The sequence below is a fragment of the Megalobrama amblycephala genome, linkage group LG5, assembly GCF_018812025.1.
Source record: "Megalobrama amblycephala isolate DHTTF-2021 linkage group LG5, ASM1881202v1, whole genome shotgun sequence".
Taxonomy (NCBI): Eukaryota; Metazoa; Chordata; class Actinopteri; order Cypriniformes; family Xenocyprididae; genus Megalobrama; species Megalobrama amblycephala.
In genome coordinates this window covers 16,035,487-16,050,850 of record NC_063048.1, presented here as the reverse complement: position 1 = coordinate 16,050,850, position 15,364 = coordinate 16,035,487, and the positions used below count along the sequence as shown (strand labels likewise).

The window sequence follows — 15,364 nt, the reverse complement described above, 5'->3', positions numbered from 1 at the left end:
AAATCAGTCCCGCGCAGGGCTCTAGTTCATACCACACTGCACTAAATCCCATGGGGCTGCTGCCAAGGGGCAGACCCATCCATATGCATCAACCTCCTCATACAAAAGGAGAGTGTGGCCTCTCGAGCCCACACTCCCAACCGAAGTCTGCAAAGGAGAAAGTTGATCTGAGGACCGCCATTCTTTCTAAGCGGGCTTCGGGAAAGAGGTCCTTATGGTCAAGTCAGGCCTCTGAGGGTGCCCCCTTTCGGGGCTGGTGCAAAATACATCTGCTCCTCCATGGAGCCCTCAGGAAATCGATTTGTTAACCACAGCGTTTCGGAGCACAACTATTTCCAGCAAATTCTCATGATTGGTTATAGCAGCACTATGGGCGGCACCCTGAACTCTGAAACTCTGATTGTTTAGCTTGCCTCAGCATGCGTCAAAAGACGTGAGAGAGAATGGCCTCAAAGTCACATAGTGATGTCTGGCTTCACTTTGACAAGATAGATGAAAATACAGTTCAATGCAAGCTGTGCAGTGCCATGCTTTTATCTTGTGCTGAAAATATCCTTTAAATTTTATTCATAATTAATTCAGCAATAATCATCAGTGATTGTCATACTGTAAAATAACAGTTTGGTTGATCAGAAAGTGCAAATTGAATCCAATATATTTCTAAAATATTAGAATAAATAAAAAAATTACAATAGTGACACTAATGTAGCCTAATAGAATGTGAATTTGTTGTGCTTTCGTTTCGTTGGCTGTTTATAAAAAGTGCAATCGGAGTTACATTTTCAGTCAATCTCATATTTGCATTCGTGAACTTTCTGCAGATGAAAGTTGTAATAGCTACATCTGATTAATCTAATATAGGATGCGTTGGGATATCAACATTTATTAACATGCCAAATGCGCTGCATGTCAGTGTTTAATTTCATGCTAAATGCAGTGCCGATATCTGAGTTATTTGAGACGGCCATATTGCTTTTAGATGTTTCTTTTTTAAAATAAATAAAAATACTGATGTTATAATAATGCAGCAGTGCTTTTTTTCATCATTTGTTCAATGGCATAGGCCAGTGGTTCCCAACCTTTTTTACACTAAGGCCCACCTCCGCTCTGAATCAACACGGCACGAAATCAACTATGCAGATCTATTCAAAATTATTGACATATAACACATATAACACCACTGATCCTCTCAAACTTCTCCAAAACACGCTTGTTCGGCGAGCATCCATTATAAAACACTCACTGTACATTCATTTTGATAATGAGGACCCCTAGTGGGCCGTGGCCCACAGGTTGGGAACCACTGGCATAGGCAAATTCATATTATTTGTATGGCTTCGAAAACGCGCAGGCGATTTATGGAATCACTTAATAATGTAGATGAAAATATAACACAAATCTGCCATAAACATAGCATTATAATGAGAACATTATAGGAATATATAGTAAATTCTGTCCTTGCCCATGTTTCTCTCATGGTATCTCTCAGGAGCTCTCTCTCAATCTCGCTATAGCGCGTAACTTCAAGTTCACTGGCATTTGCATCCTTTTGTGCAGATACAAGTTGTAATATTACGTCTGTATTATGTATCTAAGTTATCTGATTAATATCATAGAATGTGTCATAGAACAGACTTCAGTTTATTGGCATAAAGTCACTCTTCACCTCAGGCAGCTATTCCTTTTAGATGCTTCTTTATTAATAACATTGCTGCATCATAATCAATCTAATAGTGTTCTTATCACGTGTTCATGTTTTCATAGACACGTTTTCATGTCATATTTTTATTTTTAACATTCATTTTCATTACAGTCTTCAGATATTTTCATTATCTCCAAGATGGCCATGCCCTGCCCCCCGCATACGCCCTGCCCCCCGAGTACTCTATTACTCGTTTTTTGAAACATATCAATGATCGAAATGAAATATTGCCAAAAATGCCCATCCCTAGTAGAAACTTCTATTCGTTTAAACCTTGCTGTGAATGCATGTCAGGGGTCCACCACGCGAGTCTCTTCCACTTAGTAAATTACCTGCACGCCTGGGAAATGCTTCCAAATGTATTAGAATGGGTAGTGCGTACAAATTGCAAGGGGTACAGACTCCATTTCGGGGTTTGTCCACAAAAATTAAATGGAATTCTAAATACAGTGGTGGGCCCCGAGCAGGCGCAGGTTATGGAGCAAGAAGTTCAATCTCTTCTGGCGAAGGAGGCCATAGATATTATTCCTCACCCAGAGAGAATCACCGGGTTCTAGAGCCGGTATTTTATAGTTCTGAAAAAGGATGGAAGGTTACGTCCCATTATAGATCTTCATCAGCTCAACCGTTCTCTGAGGAGATTCAGGTTCAAAATGCTAACGTTACCTCTTATCATGTGTCAAATCAAGTCCGAGGACTGGTTTGTCATGATCGATCTAAAGGACGCTTATTTTCATATCTCCATCCTTCCAGGACACAGGAAGTTCCTGAGGTTCGTTTTCGGGGATGAAGCCTACCAATATCAGGTTCTTCCATTTGGCCTAGCATTCTCCCCACACACTTTCACAAAATGCATGGAGGCAGCCCTAGCACCCCTCTGATTCCAGGGCATAAAGGTACTCAACTATATAGATGACTGGCATGTACTAGCTCAGTCTCAAGAGTTGGCGGCACAACATCTCAGGCTCTCTTAGGCTCAACCATATAAAGCGCTTGGGATTGAGACTCAATGCAAAGAGCATGTTATCTCCTGTCCAGAGACATTTTTAGGAGTCGTATGGGACTCGGTCACGATGCGGGCACAACTGTCTCCCGCACGTATCGAGACGATTCTGGCGGTGGGGTCCAGAATCAAGCTAGGCCAGTTTATCACTGTTAAACAGTTTCAGAGACTGTTTGGGCTCATGGCAGCTGCGTCCAACATCATACCTTTTGGCCTCCTGTACATGATACCGTTACAGTGGTGGCTCAGGACCTGGGGGTTTTTCCCGAGGGGAAATGCAGGTGCCTTCATTCCTTGGTCATACGGAAGAAACCTGGTTCCTGTCTCAAAGCCCTGTGCTAAGAGTATCGTGTCATCACAAGATAATATCGACGGATGCATCCCGCACAGGGTGGGGTGCGGTCATGGAAGGCCGCTCAACCCATGGTCTGTGGAGCGAACATCATCTCTCTTGGCACAAAAAACTGTCTAGAGATGTTCGTAGTATTGCTAGCCCTGAGGCTTTTTCTCCCAGACCTCAAAGGCCATCATGTCCTAGTTTGGACAGACAATACATAGGTGGTCTTGTATATAAACCATCAGGAAGGTCTGAGGTCATGCCCTCTATGCAAATTGGCACACCAGATCCTCCTATGGTCCCTGGGGAAACTGCTCTTTCTGAGAGTGATGTACATCCCAGGACACCCCCAAATTTAGGAGCAGACGTCCTGTCGAGGGAGGGGCTGAGGCCCAGGGAATGGAGGCTACACCCTGAGACGGTGCAGCTAATTTGAAGAAAATTCGGTCAGGCGGGTAAAGATCTTTTCGCAATTCGAGAGAATTAGCATTGTACCCTATGGTTCTCCCTATTTCATCCAGCTTGGTTGGGACTGGAAGCCATAGTACAGCTGTGGCCGAGGCTTCAGCTGTACGCTTTTTCCCTGATCGCTTTGCTCCGGGAGTTCTACAGAAATTTTGCCAGGACAGGGTCCGGCTACTGCTGGTAGCTCCATTCTGGCCTTAGAAGATTCCCATCAGGAGGGGCCTCCTAATGCAAGCTGGGGGCTCAAAATTTCACACTTGACCGGAGATGTGGAAACTGTGGATATGGCCCCTGAGGGGGACCAGTCCCTAAATGCAGGTCTCTCTACTGAGGAAGTAGAACAATACTCAACTCTAGAGCTCCCTCCATGAGGAAACTTTATGCTCTTAAGTGGAGAATGTTTACTATATGGTGTAGGAGGTGTTAAACTGACCCAGTCAACCAGGCCTTTCATCCTCCTCAAGTGTCGGCTAAACATGAAAAGCTACAATTGCTCTGATCAACTGCTGGTATTCTTCGGACCCCCTAAGAAGGGCTGCCCTGCTACTGAACCAACTCTAATCAGGTAGATTGTTGAGGCTATTTCTATGGCATACGAGGTGCATGGCTTGCCTTTACCTCTGCCCCTTAAAGCAAATTCCACAAGAAGTATGGCATCTTCCACAGCCCTGTTATCCACACACCTTCATCAGGTTCTATAGCTTGGACCTGCCAGCCATGTTGGGATCTCAGGTGCTCATGTCCTTAATTGCTTCACACCAGGACAGGCATTCCGTCAGCATGGTGACGTGGATATGTCATTCCCCAAAGTGTGCCTGGGAGCCACTTGCTTCAGATCAGTAGGCTGAAACAGCTGTGTTGCTGTTCTGTCCATCAGAAGTGTTCAGAAGTAGTCGCATACGCTTTCAGGAGAGCTTACGCTGAAGGGATTCCCCAATGTGTCATAATGACGACGCAGCATCTCTTTCCCTTCTTAGGGAACCAGGGTTACATGCGTAACCTTAGACAATATTTTACTTCATAACTTGTTAAAGGGATACTCCACCGTTTTTTCATATTAAACTATGTTATTCCCTTAACTAAGACGAGTTGATACATACCTCTCTCGTATCAGCAGGTCACGTTGGTTCTATTGACGGAAATGAGAGGGAGGAGGAGAGGGAGCGGGGGCCGGTGAGAGGACTTTTCACAAGTGAAGATATTACTGCGCCAAGTCAAAGTGCTCCCGAGCACTTGCTATGGTATTCCGCCATACAATATAGTTATCCATTTTACACGCTTAGAAAAGCGCAACGTTTTGTTTTGTGTCACCGTCCTAGGTCGAGTTACACTACTCGAGTAACTGTATTTAAATAGGGAAAACGTGGAGGTGTTTGGTAGCTTCTCTGCTTGGCCCCTATTGAATGAACTGGGCTAAGCTAAGTGCTAACAAAGTTTCGCCGCAAGACAGAGCGATTTAGTGCACGCACTGAGACGAGAGAGGTATGTATCAACTCGTCTTAGTTAAGGGAATAACATAGTTTAATATGAAAAAACGGTGGAGTATCCCTTTAAATATGGATAATTTTTTAATACTGTTACGAACTTTTAAAAAGGTCTAGGGTTAGAACGTAACATTTAGATATTATATTGTTGTAACGGAGCGGGCAGCAGAAAAGACCAGACACCAAAAGCATTTATGATCAATTGATTTATTATTTCAAAAAGCCGAAGCCACTAGACAGCATGTGAGTGCGCTATTTTACAATGTAGTTTGGAAGGAAATATAAAGAAAGGAAAATACAATTAACCAATGGGGAAAAGAACTATGGTGGCGCCAAATTAAAGAAAAGAATAAAACAAAATAATTCATAAACTAAGTCCACAAAATCCTCTAAACTGGCTAACCAAAGAAAAATGCAGAAAGCAAAACCGAAATCTTCGGCGCATCCGACGCCTTAACTGAAACTACTCTAAATAAAAAACAAAAATACAGAAAGGGCGCTCACCTCTTACCTATTGTATATAACATTAAATCTCTACGGGCAGTATGTATGTCGCGCGACCTGCTTACCTGTTCTGTTTCCCCAAAAGGTAATAAGTTACTCTTAACTCACAACATTTCACATAGTACAAAGGCAAATGTTGAATTCACGCCGAATAACAAAAGAAACAAGTTATGACAGGCTCTAACTTAAACGCCTGACATACATAAATATACACACTGCACTGCACTCCTGATCAGTACACGCCGGAAGACTTTTAAACACCAAGGCGGCACTTGATTGGCTGCAGCTACAACCTCTTGATAGAGAGTGACAGTCGCATACTCCAATCAGCGGGGACCTGAGAGCAAGACAGCACAGAGGACAGAAAGCAGAGGCAGGAAAGAAAAAACATCCAAAACACGCGCAGCACGTAACAAATACAAACGCATTGTTTTGCTTCAGAAGGCCTTTATTAACCCCCTGGACCTGTGTGGAGTATGCTTATGATGGATGGATGTGGATGGAGACACTTTCTTTAGCTCATACTCATTGATCCTTACTCATTGCCATTATAAAGCTTGGATGCATCAGGATATTTATTCATATTTCTCTTATTGTGTTCATCAGAAAGAAGAAAGTCATATACACCTAGGATGGCTTGAGGGTGAGTAAAGCTTGGGGTAATTTTCATTTGAAAGTGAACTAATCCTTTAACCTGTTAACCTGTAGGCTACTGGCGCACCGACGCACCGAAGCTTCTTTGTTTAAATTAGCTCAAATTTACTGTTAGATTTAATGTAATTACCTTGACAAACTATACATCATTAAAAAGATCTAAGACTTGAGCTTCAATTTTTAATCTTTATTTTACTCTCAACATCGTATAGTGACCATTATTTGTTAATATGCGTCGGGAGTTATGAATATGAGAAACTGAGTCCTTACCTTTTCATTGAAATATGAGCGTCAGCCTCAGCCATTGAGAAAAAAAACTCTGTGAGATTGTCATGAAAAAACTCCACAAAATAACATCCCTCAGGGCTTTTAGCTTAAATAAAGCATCCACATTTGGATAAATATTGATGGATTCTCGTACATTTATGTCAATTTTTTATACAGAGGAGTAATATTTATTCAATTTTTACCCAAAACACGCTGTTGTCGTCATATGAGCGCTGTATACACTGACTACTGTGTTTTCAACTCATACCTGCAGCCGGAGGGCGCTCTGTGCACACTTAGTCCACAATTATGACACATGATGAAGGAGATCATGTGACATAGAAGGAACTAACAGAGGCTACCAGACATCGCTATAATCATTGATATAAACATACAGAACGTCACTTTTGAAAGTAATTAATACACGATTGTGATGATATGTAGTTTATCTGTGTTCTGCACGCCATGTCAGGTATTCATAATAGTAGATTATATTTATAATGCAATGCTAATCGAGATAGCTTTTCTCATTGTGCAGAATAGCATTCAATTATATATTTTCTGTCTGATTTTTGATCCGAAGGCACACCACGTCACAGAAGCTTATTTAAAACAACCGACTAGTAAGTTTGGAGCAAAAACGTGGTTTTAATCTTATAAATTGTCGTGTTTTGTTGGTGTGCTAAGCTAACATGCTAACGAGCCCAGAGATGCACCTGTTCTGAGCTAATGTAAATAAATCATTTTGAATCGTAAAGCTCACTTTTTTCTCTCTTTTTTTTTCCAAGAAGGGCATTAGATACAGTTTGAAAGAAGGTGAAGTGAGAAGTTTGGTGAATGAAATGAGGGATTAAATCATCTTGAATAGAACATCAGTAATTATAATAGAGACAAAAGAAAATAATAATTAGAGCCATAAGCAGGCTGGAGAGGTGTGAATGTGTTCAGGGGAGACTGAAACTGAATGGGGCAGTTAGCACCACAAACACAATATAGACAATACACTTGAATAGATGACAATAAACATCAGTTAACATTTTAGGGTCCTTTCTAAATAAAGTCTCATGACATGGTCTTGAAAAACATGTAATAAAACTCAGAATTTTAAACTTATCATCTTCATATTTGAAATATAACATGGTCAGACATGTGGCTTTAGCTCCAGTGCATTTCTAGATTGTCACAAGGCCAACTTCACTTTTATTTTCATAAATATATTTCATAAAAATACATTTCTAATAACTTTTCAAAACTTTGAAGCTATTTTTAACTATTTTTTTCATTGTGACAATAATTAATTAATTATTTACCATAAACTGCAAAGTGTCTGCTTTCAAATGAGACCTTACTTGTGCTTTTAGTGCAAAGGGTTCATGAACTGTATCTGTTTTAGTTTGGGTATGTCATTTCTTGGGATTTTCCAAAAGCGGGGGTGCTGGCTAACAGGTTAATAATCTAATAAACTAATCTTTAATAAACTAATCCTTTAATCCTTTCCCAAGTGTAAACAGGGCCTATGATATGGGCAGTGTCATATTTGGGAGTTTTTGGCATCAAAGAGTTTTAAAAACTCTGACTTAGACTATGAACTATCTTGTAGCAGACAGACAGATTTGGATCATATTTGCTCAGTTTCCGAAAAATGTGAGAAAAAGTATCAATTAAAATTCAATAGTTTTTCTGTTGTAGTGCAGTATAGAGCTTTAATGTGTTTATGTTCTTTCTTGTGTGTGCATAATTACCCAAATGCAATGAATACCACAGTCCTCTTTGTCTTTTTTTTCTTTCTTTTTTTTTTTACCTGTTGGAATTCTATTGTTTTCCTTTCTATTCTAATAAACTCTATTGAAATAGAATCAAATCTCATCCTCCAGCATATGTATGGTTAATAATAATCCATCTGTCAAAGTTACAGCAGTGTTTTTTCTCTCAGGTAACATTGGGCCTGAGCTTTCCTTCTCTAATACAGGAATGTTCATTTCCTCTGATGCTGGCAACACATGGAGACAGGTAAACTGCTCACCAGCAGAGTCACCTCCTTGAGTGTTGACTATAGTAGTATTAAGATAAAAGCATCTGGTCACAGAATGCTGAATTACATTGCAGATTTTTGTAAACACTGTCTTTAGATTTTTGAAGAGGAGCACAGTGTGTGGTTTTTGGACCACGGAGGGGCTTTATTAGCTGTTACACAATCTGCTGTACCCACACGCCATTTATGGTAAGATAACATACATACAAACACAAACATTAATAAATGCACTGCCTTCACACATTATATGTATGTTATATGTGTGGACTAGAGAGATTATGCATTTTTAAGTGCATTGCAGTTCATCTCTAACTTTTTGCATATTTTTTATTCAGACTAAGTTTTTGAAGTTCCCACATGCTTAAACGTCAGCTTTGATACAAGGACTGGCAGATAGAAACAGCAGGCAATAGGTCTTATCATATCAAACATTTGGAATCCTTTCAGCGGAAAGTGCCTGTCGTGGCTTTGTAGTGCAGGTGGCTGTGTTTGCCAGGGCTTTTATGCTCATGTTGGGGAGGGTTAAGGTTTGAAGCAGAGGTGGGATTCTGTGGGCTTCCGTTCACATGTTGTTCTTGCTACGTCACACATGCGGCTTTGATGTACTAAGCTCTGAAACGTTGTCAGGATCAATTAGGCTGCGGAAAATAATTTGTATCTTCCTGTGGGTTGCTGATGTTAGAACAGGAGTCTGATGTGTGTGCGGGTGTTCAGCCATCAACTTGGGTGACTTTGACCCATATCTACAGCAACAGAAACACCACACCAGAAAATCCTTTCTACATGACAATATGCCATGATGAACAGACTATTGCTTCTGTTGGAAACAATAAAATACAGAGAAAGTAAGCTTTTAAAAGCATTATGAAGTAAAGATATGCACTATCGTTCAACAGTTTTGAGGCCGGTTTCTAAAAGAAATCTTGCAGTGTCACGTCAGTGATCCTTCAGGTTTGGTGCTCAAGAATCATTTCTTATCAATGTTAAAAACATTTGTGTAGCTTAGTATTTTTTGTGGAAACTGTGATACAAATTTTGCAGGATTCTTTGATGAATATACTGTAAAGTTAAAAAGAACAGCATTTATTAGAAATGAAAATCCTAACATATAAATGTCTTTGCTGTCACTTTTGATCAATTTGATGTGTCCTTGCTGAATAAAAGTATTACTTTCTTAAGAAAAATCGTACTGACTCCAACCTTTTGAATGATGGAGTGTATAAATTAAAGATGTTGTTTACTATTAAAAGCATGAATGCAGAAATGCACTTTCTGTCAACTCAGCAATGCCAGATATTTGCAGTTTGTTATTGAAATTATAGAACCAACTTACCCCTAAATTAACTTGATCTAAACAAAGATCGCCAAGAACACAACTAGCACACAACTAACCTGCAAGTTCAGGTTAAACATTCAAAACTCAGAGTATGGGGCAAACAGGAGGGCTCTAAATACCCAAGAATAAATGTTATGGACACAGTCAGGGGCTTTTAAATACAAGATATTCATAGAAAGATCTGAAAACAAAACACACTGAAGAGGCACTTACAGAGAGCAAATAACAAAATGTAATGCAAAGGACAGAAGGAAAGCAGAATAAAGAGATGCAACATAATAGAACAATGAAATGCAAAATAGACTGAATGTGTAATGAGACATAATATACATTATACATGACTCATAATGATTAGAAGGAAATGTAAACACAAGTGGGGTATGGTGAATAATTTTGTCTTGATATTTTTCTACGAGATTTGATTAGATTTGATTTTAATGTAATTATGCAGATGCAGCCCACATTAAATGTTAATGCAGTGACTCCACAATGACTTGTTTTTGTGGATCTGCTAAATATTCTCAGATGACTGAACAAATGCATCTTCTATTTTTATGTATTTTCCAAATGTGCACTGTACAGTATATTAATCAGAATATGAACCTAATGTGCTTTGCCAGTGAAATGAAAAAGATTTGTGTATGTGTGTAGGATTAGTTTGGATGAAGGCCGGCAGTGGGACAAACTCAGCTTTTCGTCTACACCCCTATTTGTTGATGGGGTTTTGATGACTCCAGAGACTGAGAATCGGATCATTACGTAAGAATCATTTTACCTCATCTTCTTAGCCACACTGATTTAAATAGTCCAGGAGGTGTCAGTAATGAACCCTCACTTAGTTGGGATCATTATTATCAGATTCAATCTTTTCATTTGCATGTCTGGACTATGATCCTGCACACTTACTTGTACTGACAGCACTGTAGTTTTACTGACACTTCCTATTAGTCCTTTATGGATTTGCTGTAGCAAAATGTGTCCTTTTGGTCATTTAGCAACTGTAAACAATGTAAAAAAAAAAATAAAAAAAAAAAAAAGTAAACACATCCTGTTGTACTTAAGCACCTCTGTCCTCGTAGATTCTTCGGGCACTTTAGTTACCACTCCGACTGGCAGCTGATAAAGATTGACTACAGCTCCCTGTTTGGGCGGAAATGCACAGACGGAGACTTTCAGACATGGCACCTCCATAACAAGGTTGTCACCTCACATTTATCAACACGCCTTGCTGTTCGGTCTCAACAGAAAAGCACTAATTCACTCACTCAACATTCAACATGAGTTTCTTTTGGCACTGAATTCGCTAGTAATTAGGGCGGTACGCAAGATTATTTTCACCTCTGGGGTAACATGCCCAAGCAGAATGGATATTAATGGTGTCGTAATGGATTTTTGCAACAGATCTCGGCACATGATGTTGGTGACATGTTGTCCATCAGCTGCTTTGACTTTCAATTGTGTTTTTACAGTCAGCATCTAGTGCATGTCAAATCTGGTTTCTGGAAAGCACAATACGCTTTTTAAAATTTGTACAAACTATTATAGCCATCCTTAGCTAAGCAGAAGGAGAGTAACATCCAGTGTAACTGGAAAACTGTGAGCCTGTTTTGGGGGAAATCATGTGAATAAGTGACATTTATGTGCATTTAAGGGCGAGATGTGTGTGATGGGAGAAAAACAGATGTATATGAAGAGGAAGCCTGGCACACGCTGCACTCTGGGTCGGGAGTATTCTCGAGTCGTTTCAGCTGAGTCCTGCATCTGCACTCTCTATGACTTTGAGTGGTGAGTCACAGGCACGCATACGCATATGTGCACATGCGCGGAAATTCAGAGCAGCTGCTTAACCAATGGAGGAAATGAGTGACAGTAACTCTTGCGGATCAAAGGACTCAGTGTCACATGCAGAGAACAAAAGCTGCAGGGATCCAACCAATTATACAGATGAATTAAGTGGCATTTGAATGTTTAAAAAAACATTCCTTCGTCACATGTCTGCTCAGTGCAGCTTATGATACTGTTGCAGTCACTACATTAAATTAGCTTGCTCTTGAGGCGGCAAGGTAAATCCTGGTTTTACATGGGTCTTTCGTAATCATATCGCTATACTGATGGAGATGTCTTTATAAGCCTACCACGATGCACATGGAGACACGCTCCTGCACTGATCATAACGACGACATAAATCTCACTTGTACCGCACACTGGCTCCATTAGAGTTGTCTGCTCTTAGGCAAATTACACATATGAATGAGAGGCGCGTGGAATTAGCATAATGTCAAATGATTAATTATCTCCAAATGAATAAGTAATGAATATTTAAATGGATGATAAATGTGGCAGTGATCTGATTAGCCTGAATGAGCTAGTTTTACTGAGTTTAGCCCTGATCCCCTACAGCAGTTTAAACGTTGTAAACGTGCAACTCAAGGCTACTGTGCTGCTGAAATGTTTGCTCATCAGGGTTCCATCTAGGTATGAATACAACTATTTTAAATGTTATTCATCCAATGCTGACTTTTGCTTTTATCTTTCATACATTTCCCATATTGTACACACTACATTTACTATAAGAGCTTCCTTTAAATACCAAAAAAAGTTAGACAGTCAGAAACAGAAAACAGAAGTTTGTTGAATTGCTAAAAATATTAAAACTAAAATAAAAATAAAGCTAAATAGAAATTTTAATAAAATAATACAATTGGCAAAATCACATAAAATGACTAAAATTAAAATATAGAAATAAAAGCAAATTCAAAATATTAATATACTACAATAGTATATAAATAATAATAAAAGTAACACTGTTCCAAGTGCAATTGTAATTTTAACTGCTGAGGTATTCAACAAATCAGGTGATGTGTGGTAAGTTGCACATTTTTTTAGAAATGAATAAAAATAAGACAGGTAACTTTTAATTAATTTTCAAATCATTTAAATAAAAATTATACATTTGATTCTCTTTTCTACTAATAAACTTTAAACAGGTTTAAAATATTTATTTGGCTATAATGTTTTTTTATAAACTACTTATAGCAAACTACTGGAAAGGTCAAGGAAAAATCATGTCAGATAGAGTGGGAATCTTTTATATAGACAACACAGGAACAATACAGTGAAAATTTAAAAATAGGTTTTTAGTTGATCCTATGGTGCCAGAGAAAGCCATTGAAAAAAACTTTATTTTGCAGTGTATATAAAGTACAGTCTATATATTCAAGCCACTTCTCTATATAGATTGCTGTGGCATCATAGAGAGGAGCTTAACCAAACTGAATAATTTATGTGTTTTTATGATTTCCCTGCAGTGATTATGGGTTTGAGAGACAGGCCAGTGGAAAATGTGCACCTGCATTCTGGTATGATGTCAATTTACCAGCACACACCTGCAGCCATGGACAGCGCTTCCGCAACAGCACAGGGTAACACACACGCACAGATGCACAGAGACACACAGACCCACAAGCAAATGTACACACATTGCAGTATGATTCATAGATGCAATATGAATCTTCTGTTTGGCTTAAATTATTAGCAGTCCTGCCCTAAATTACCATATGTAGCCTGCATAAGATTGTTTGAGTAAAACTTTTTTTGTTTGTGTATCAACTACATGTCCCTTTTTGTGTTTCTGCTGGTAACAGAGGTGTTTTCTAAAGTATTTATGCATGTCGATGCAGGTACAGGAGAGTGCTGTTGAATAACTGTAGAGAAGGTCTGAAGGATACACTGAGTCCCAGAATGCAACAGTGTAAACCCATAGCACCAAGTGGCCTACAACTGAGCACCATCAACTCTCAGCTCACTGCTGTAGTGGGAACAAACATCACCTTCAGAGTAGCCTTGCAAAATGTGAGTTAGCAGCTACACACACACACACACACACACACACACAAAGTAATTCATATGGTAAGGTGTTGTGCTTTAGATTAGTGGTTCTCAAACTTTTTTAGGTGGCAGACCACTTCAAGAATAAGACAAATTTCCAAACCACCAAACCCTAAATCTCATAAGGAAGTCTCATTTAATATGTTTTTCATCAATCCTGTCTTGAGCCAAGCCATAATTTGCTAGACCAGTGTTTCCCAACCGGGATGCCGTCTGGCGAGAGCAGGGGTTCCATGTAAAAAATACTTCAAACATTTTTATATTGCTAAAATGTGTAAAAAATAAAAAGCAGTTTATATACCATCAATCTCTGATGTCTCCAATGACAACAAATGACATGCACAAATTCATAATAAAAATGCAAATCACAAGAAAGGTTGGTCTGAATTTCAGCGTGGGATTTTGCATAATTTTCTTTCCTGTGCTCACATCAAAAGTCCGCACGCATAAAGCCACCTTTCAAGCAGCCCAAGAGTGCCAAATTAATTTCTATTTCGTGGCTTGTTGCACTTAAATGGTCAAATACACACAAATGTACATACAAATGTCCATCTTGCTGAGTATTCAGATAAACACAGTTGGTTTTGTTCTAAGTGAACTTTAACAATTCAGAAAGAAAACACACATGCAATAGTATATTGGATCCATGCATCAGGTCATAAAGTGACAGCAGCCTAATAAACATGTTGCTGTCCATGTTTTTAATGTTAATCAAACAACAAGCAACAACAAAGAGAAAATCACTCACTGCTCTTGACTGAATAACTTTTGTAACTTCTGTAGTTATCTGTATTTATTTTTTACAATGAAGACTATCCAAGGTTATTTTACATTTAATTACTTTATTCAGTTTCTGTAGTATTTCTTACCTGAATAGTCCTACTACTGTTAAACCTACAAGAAAAACTTAAAGCAATTTATTTCATTTGTATCTTTATTCTATTGTATTTATTTGTGCTATCATTCGTAATTTATTTATTTGTTCTTATTTTATTACTGACTATTTACTTGTCTTCAAAAGAATTAAAGTTTGAAATCAAGCTATCAATTGCAACAAAATTACCCCATTGTAAAAACACATATATATTGAGTGAGCAAACATTTAGGTGGTAGATAGTTGTAATGGTAACTGAGCAATATTTATGTATGACTAAAAGCCTAAATTTAAATCTGTCATTATATAAAGTGATCTCTTCAGAAGAAGTTATTGATTGCCTAGACTTTCAATGGATGAACAAAACATTTGATGATATAAAAATATCTAGGGTGAATTCAGTTTGATTGGGACACTTTTTGCCATTGAGATGACTGGAAAAAGGATCCCAATAAATCTGAATTCACCCTATATGACAGTAGCCTATGTACAGCGGTTCTTCCCTGTGGTATTGAATATTGATACTTTTGCTGAAATTAGACTGCTACTAATGAACTTTAACAAGCCAAGTCACATGCTAAGAAGACCATTTAAGTACACTACCGTTCAAAAGTTTGGGGTCAGTAAGATTTTGTTTTTAGAGTAACTAATACTTTTAATTAGCAAGAATGAATTAAATGTATCAAAAGTTAAAGTAAAGATTTCTACTTCAGCTTATAATATCAAATATCAAATCAGCATATAAGAATGATTTCTGAAGGACCATGTGACACTGAAGACTGGAGTGATGACTGTGAAAATTCATACTGTGTTTTTGT

At 38.6% G+C, this 15,364-nt stretch overlaps 1 protein-coding gene across 1 annotated transcript in view; it reads left to right on the top strand.

The window, feature by feature from the left end:
* sorcs3b (sortilin related VPS10 domain containing receptor 3b) overlaps positions 1-15,364 on the top strand; it is a 112,091-nt gene that overhangs the window by 70,777 nt on the left and 25,950 nt on the right. The window contains 7 exon segments of the mRNA XM_048190845.1: positions 8,350-8,426; positions 8,546-8,637; positions 10,436-10,543; positions 10,864-10,981; positions 11,436-11,569; positions 13,093-13,206; positions 13,465-13,636. Of these exon segments, the coding sequence (XP_048046802.1) occupies positions 8,350-8,426; positions 8,546-8,637; positions 10,436-10,543; positions 10,864-10,981; positions 11,436-11,569; positions 13,093-13,206; positions 13,465-13,636 (815 nt within the window).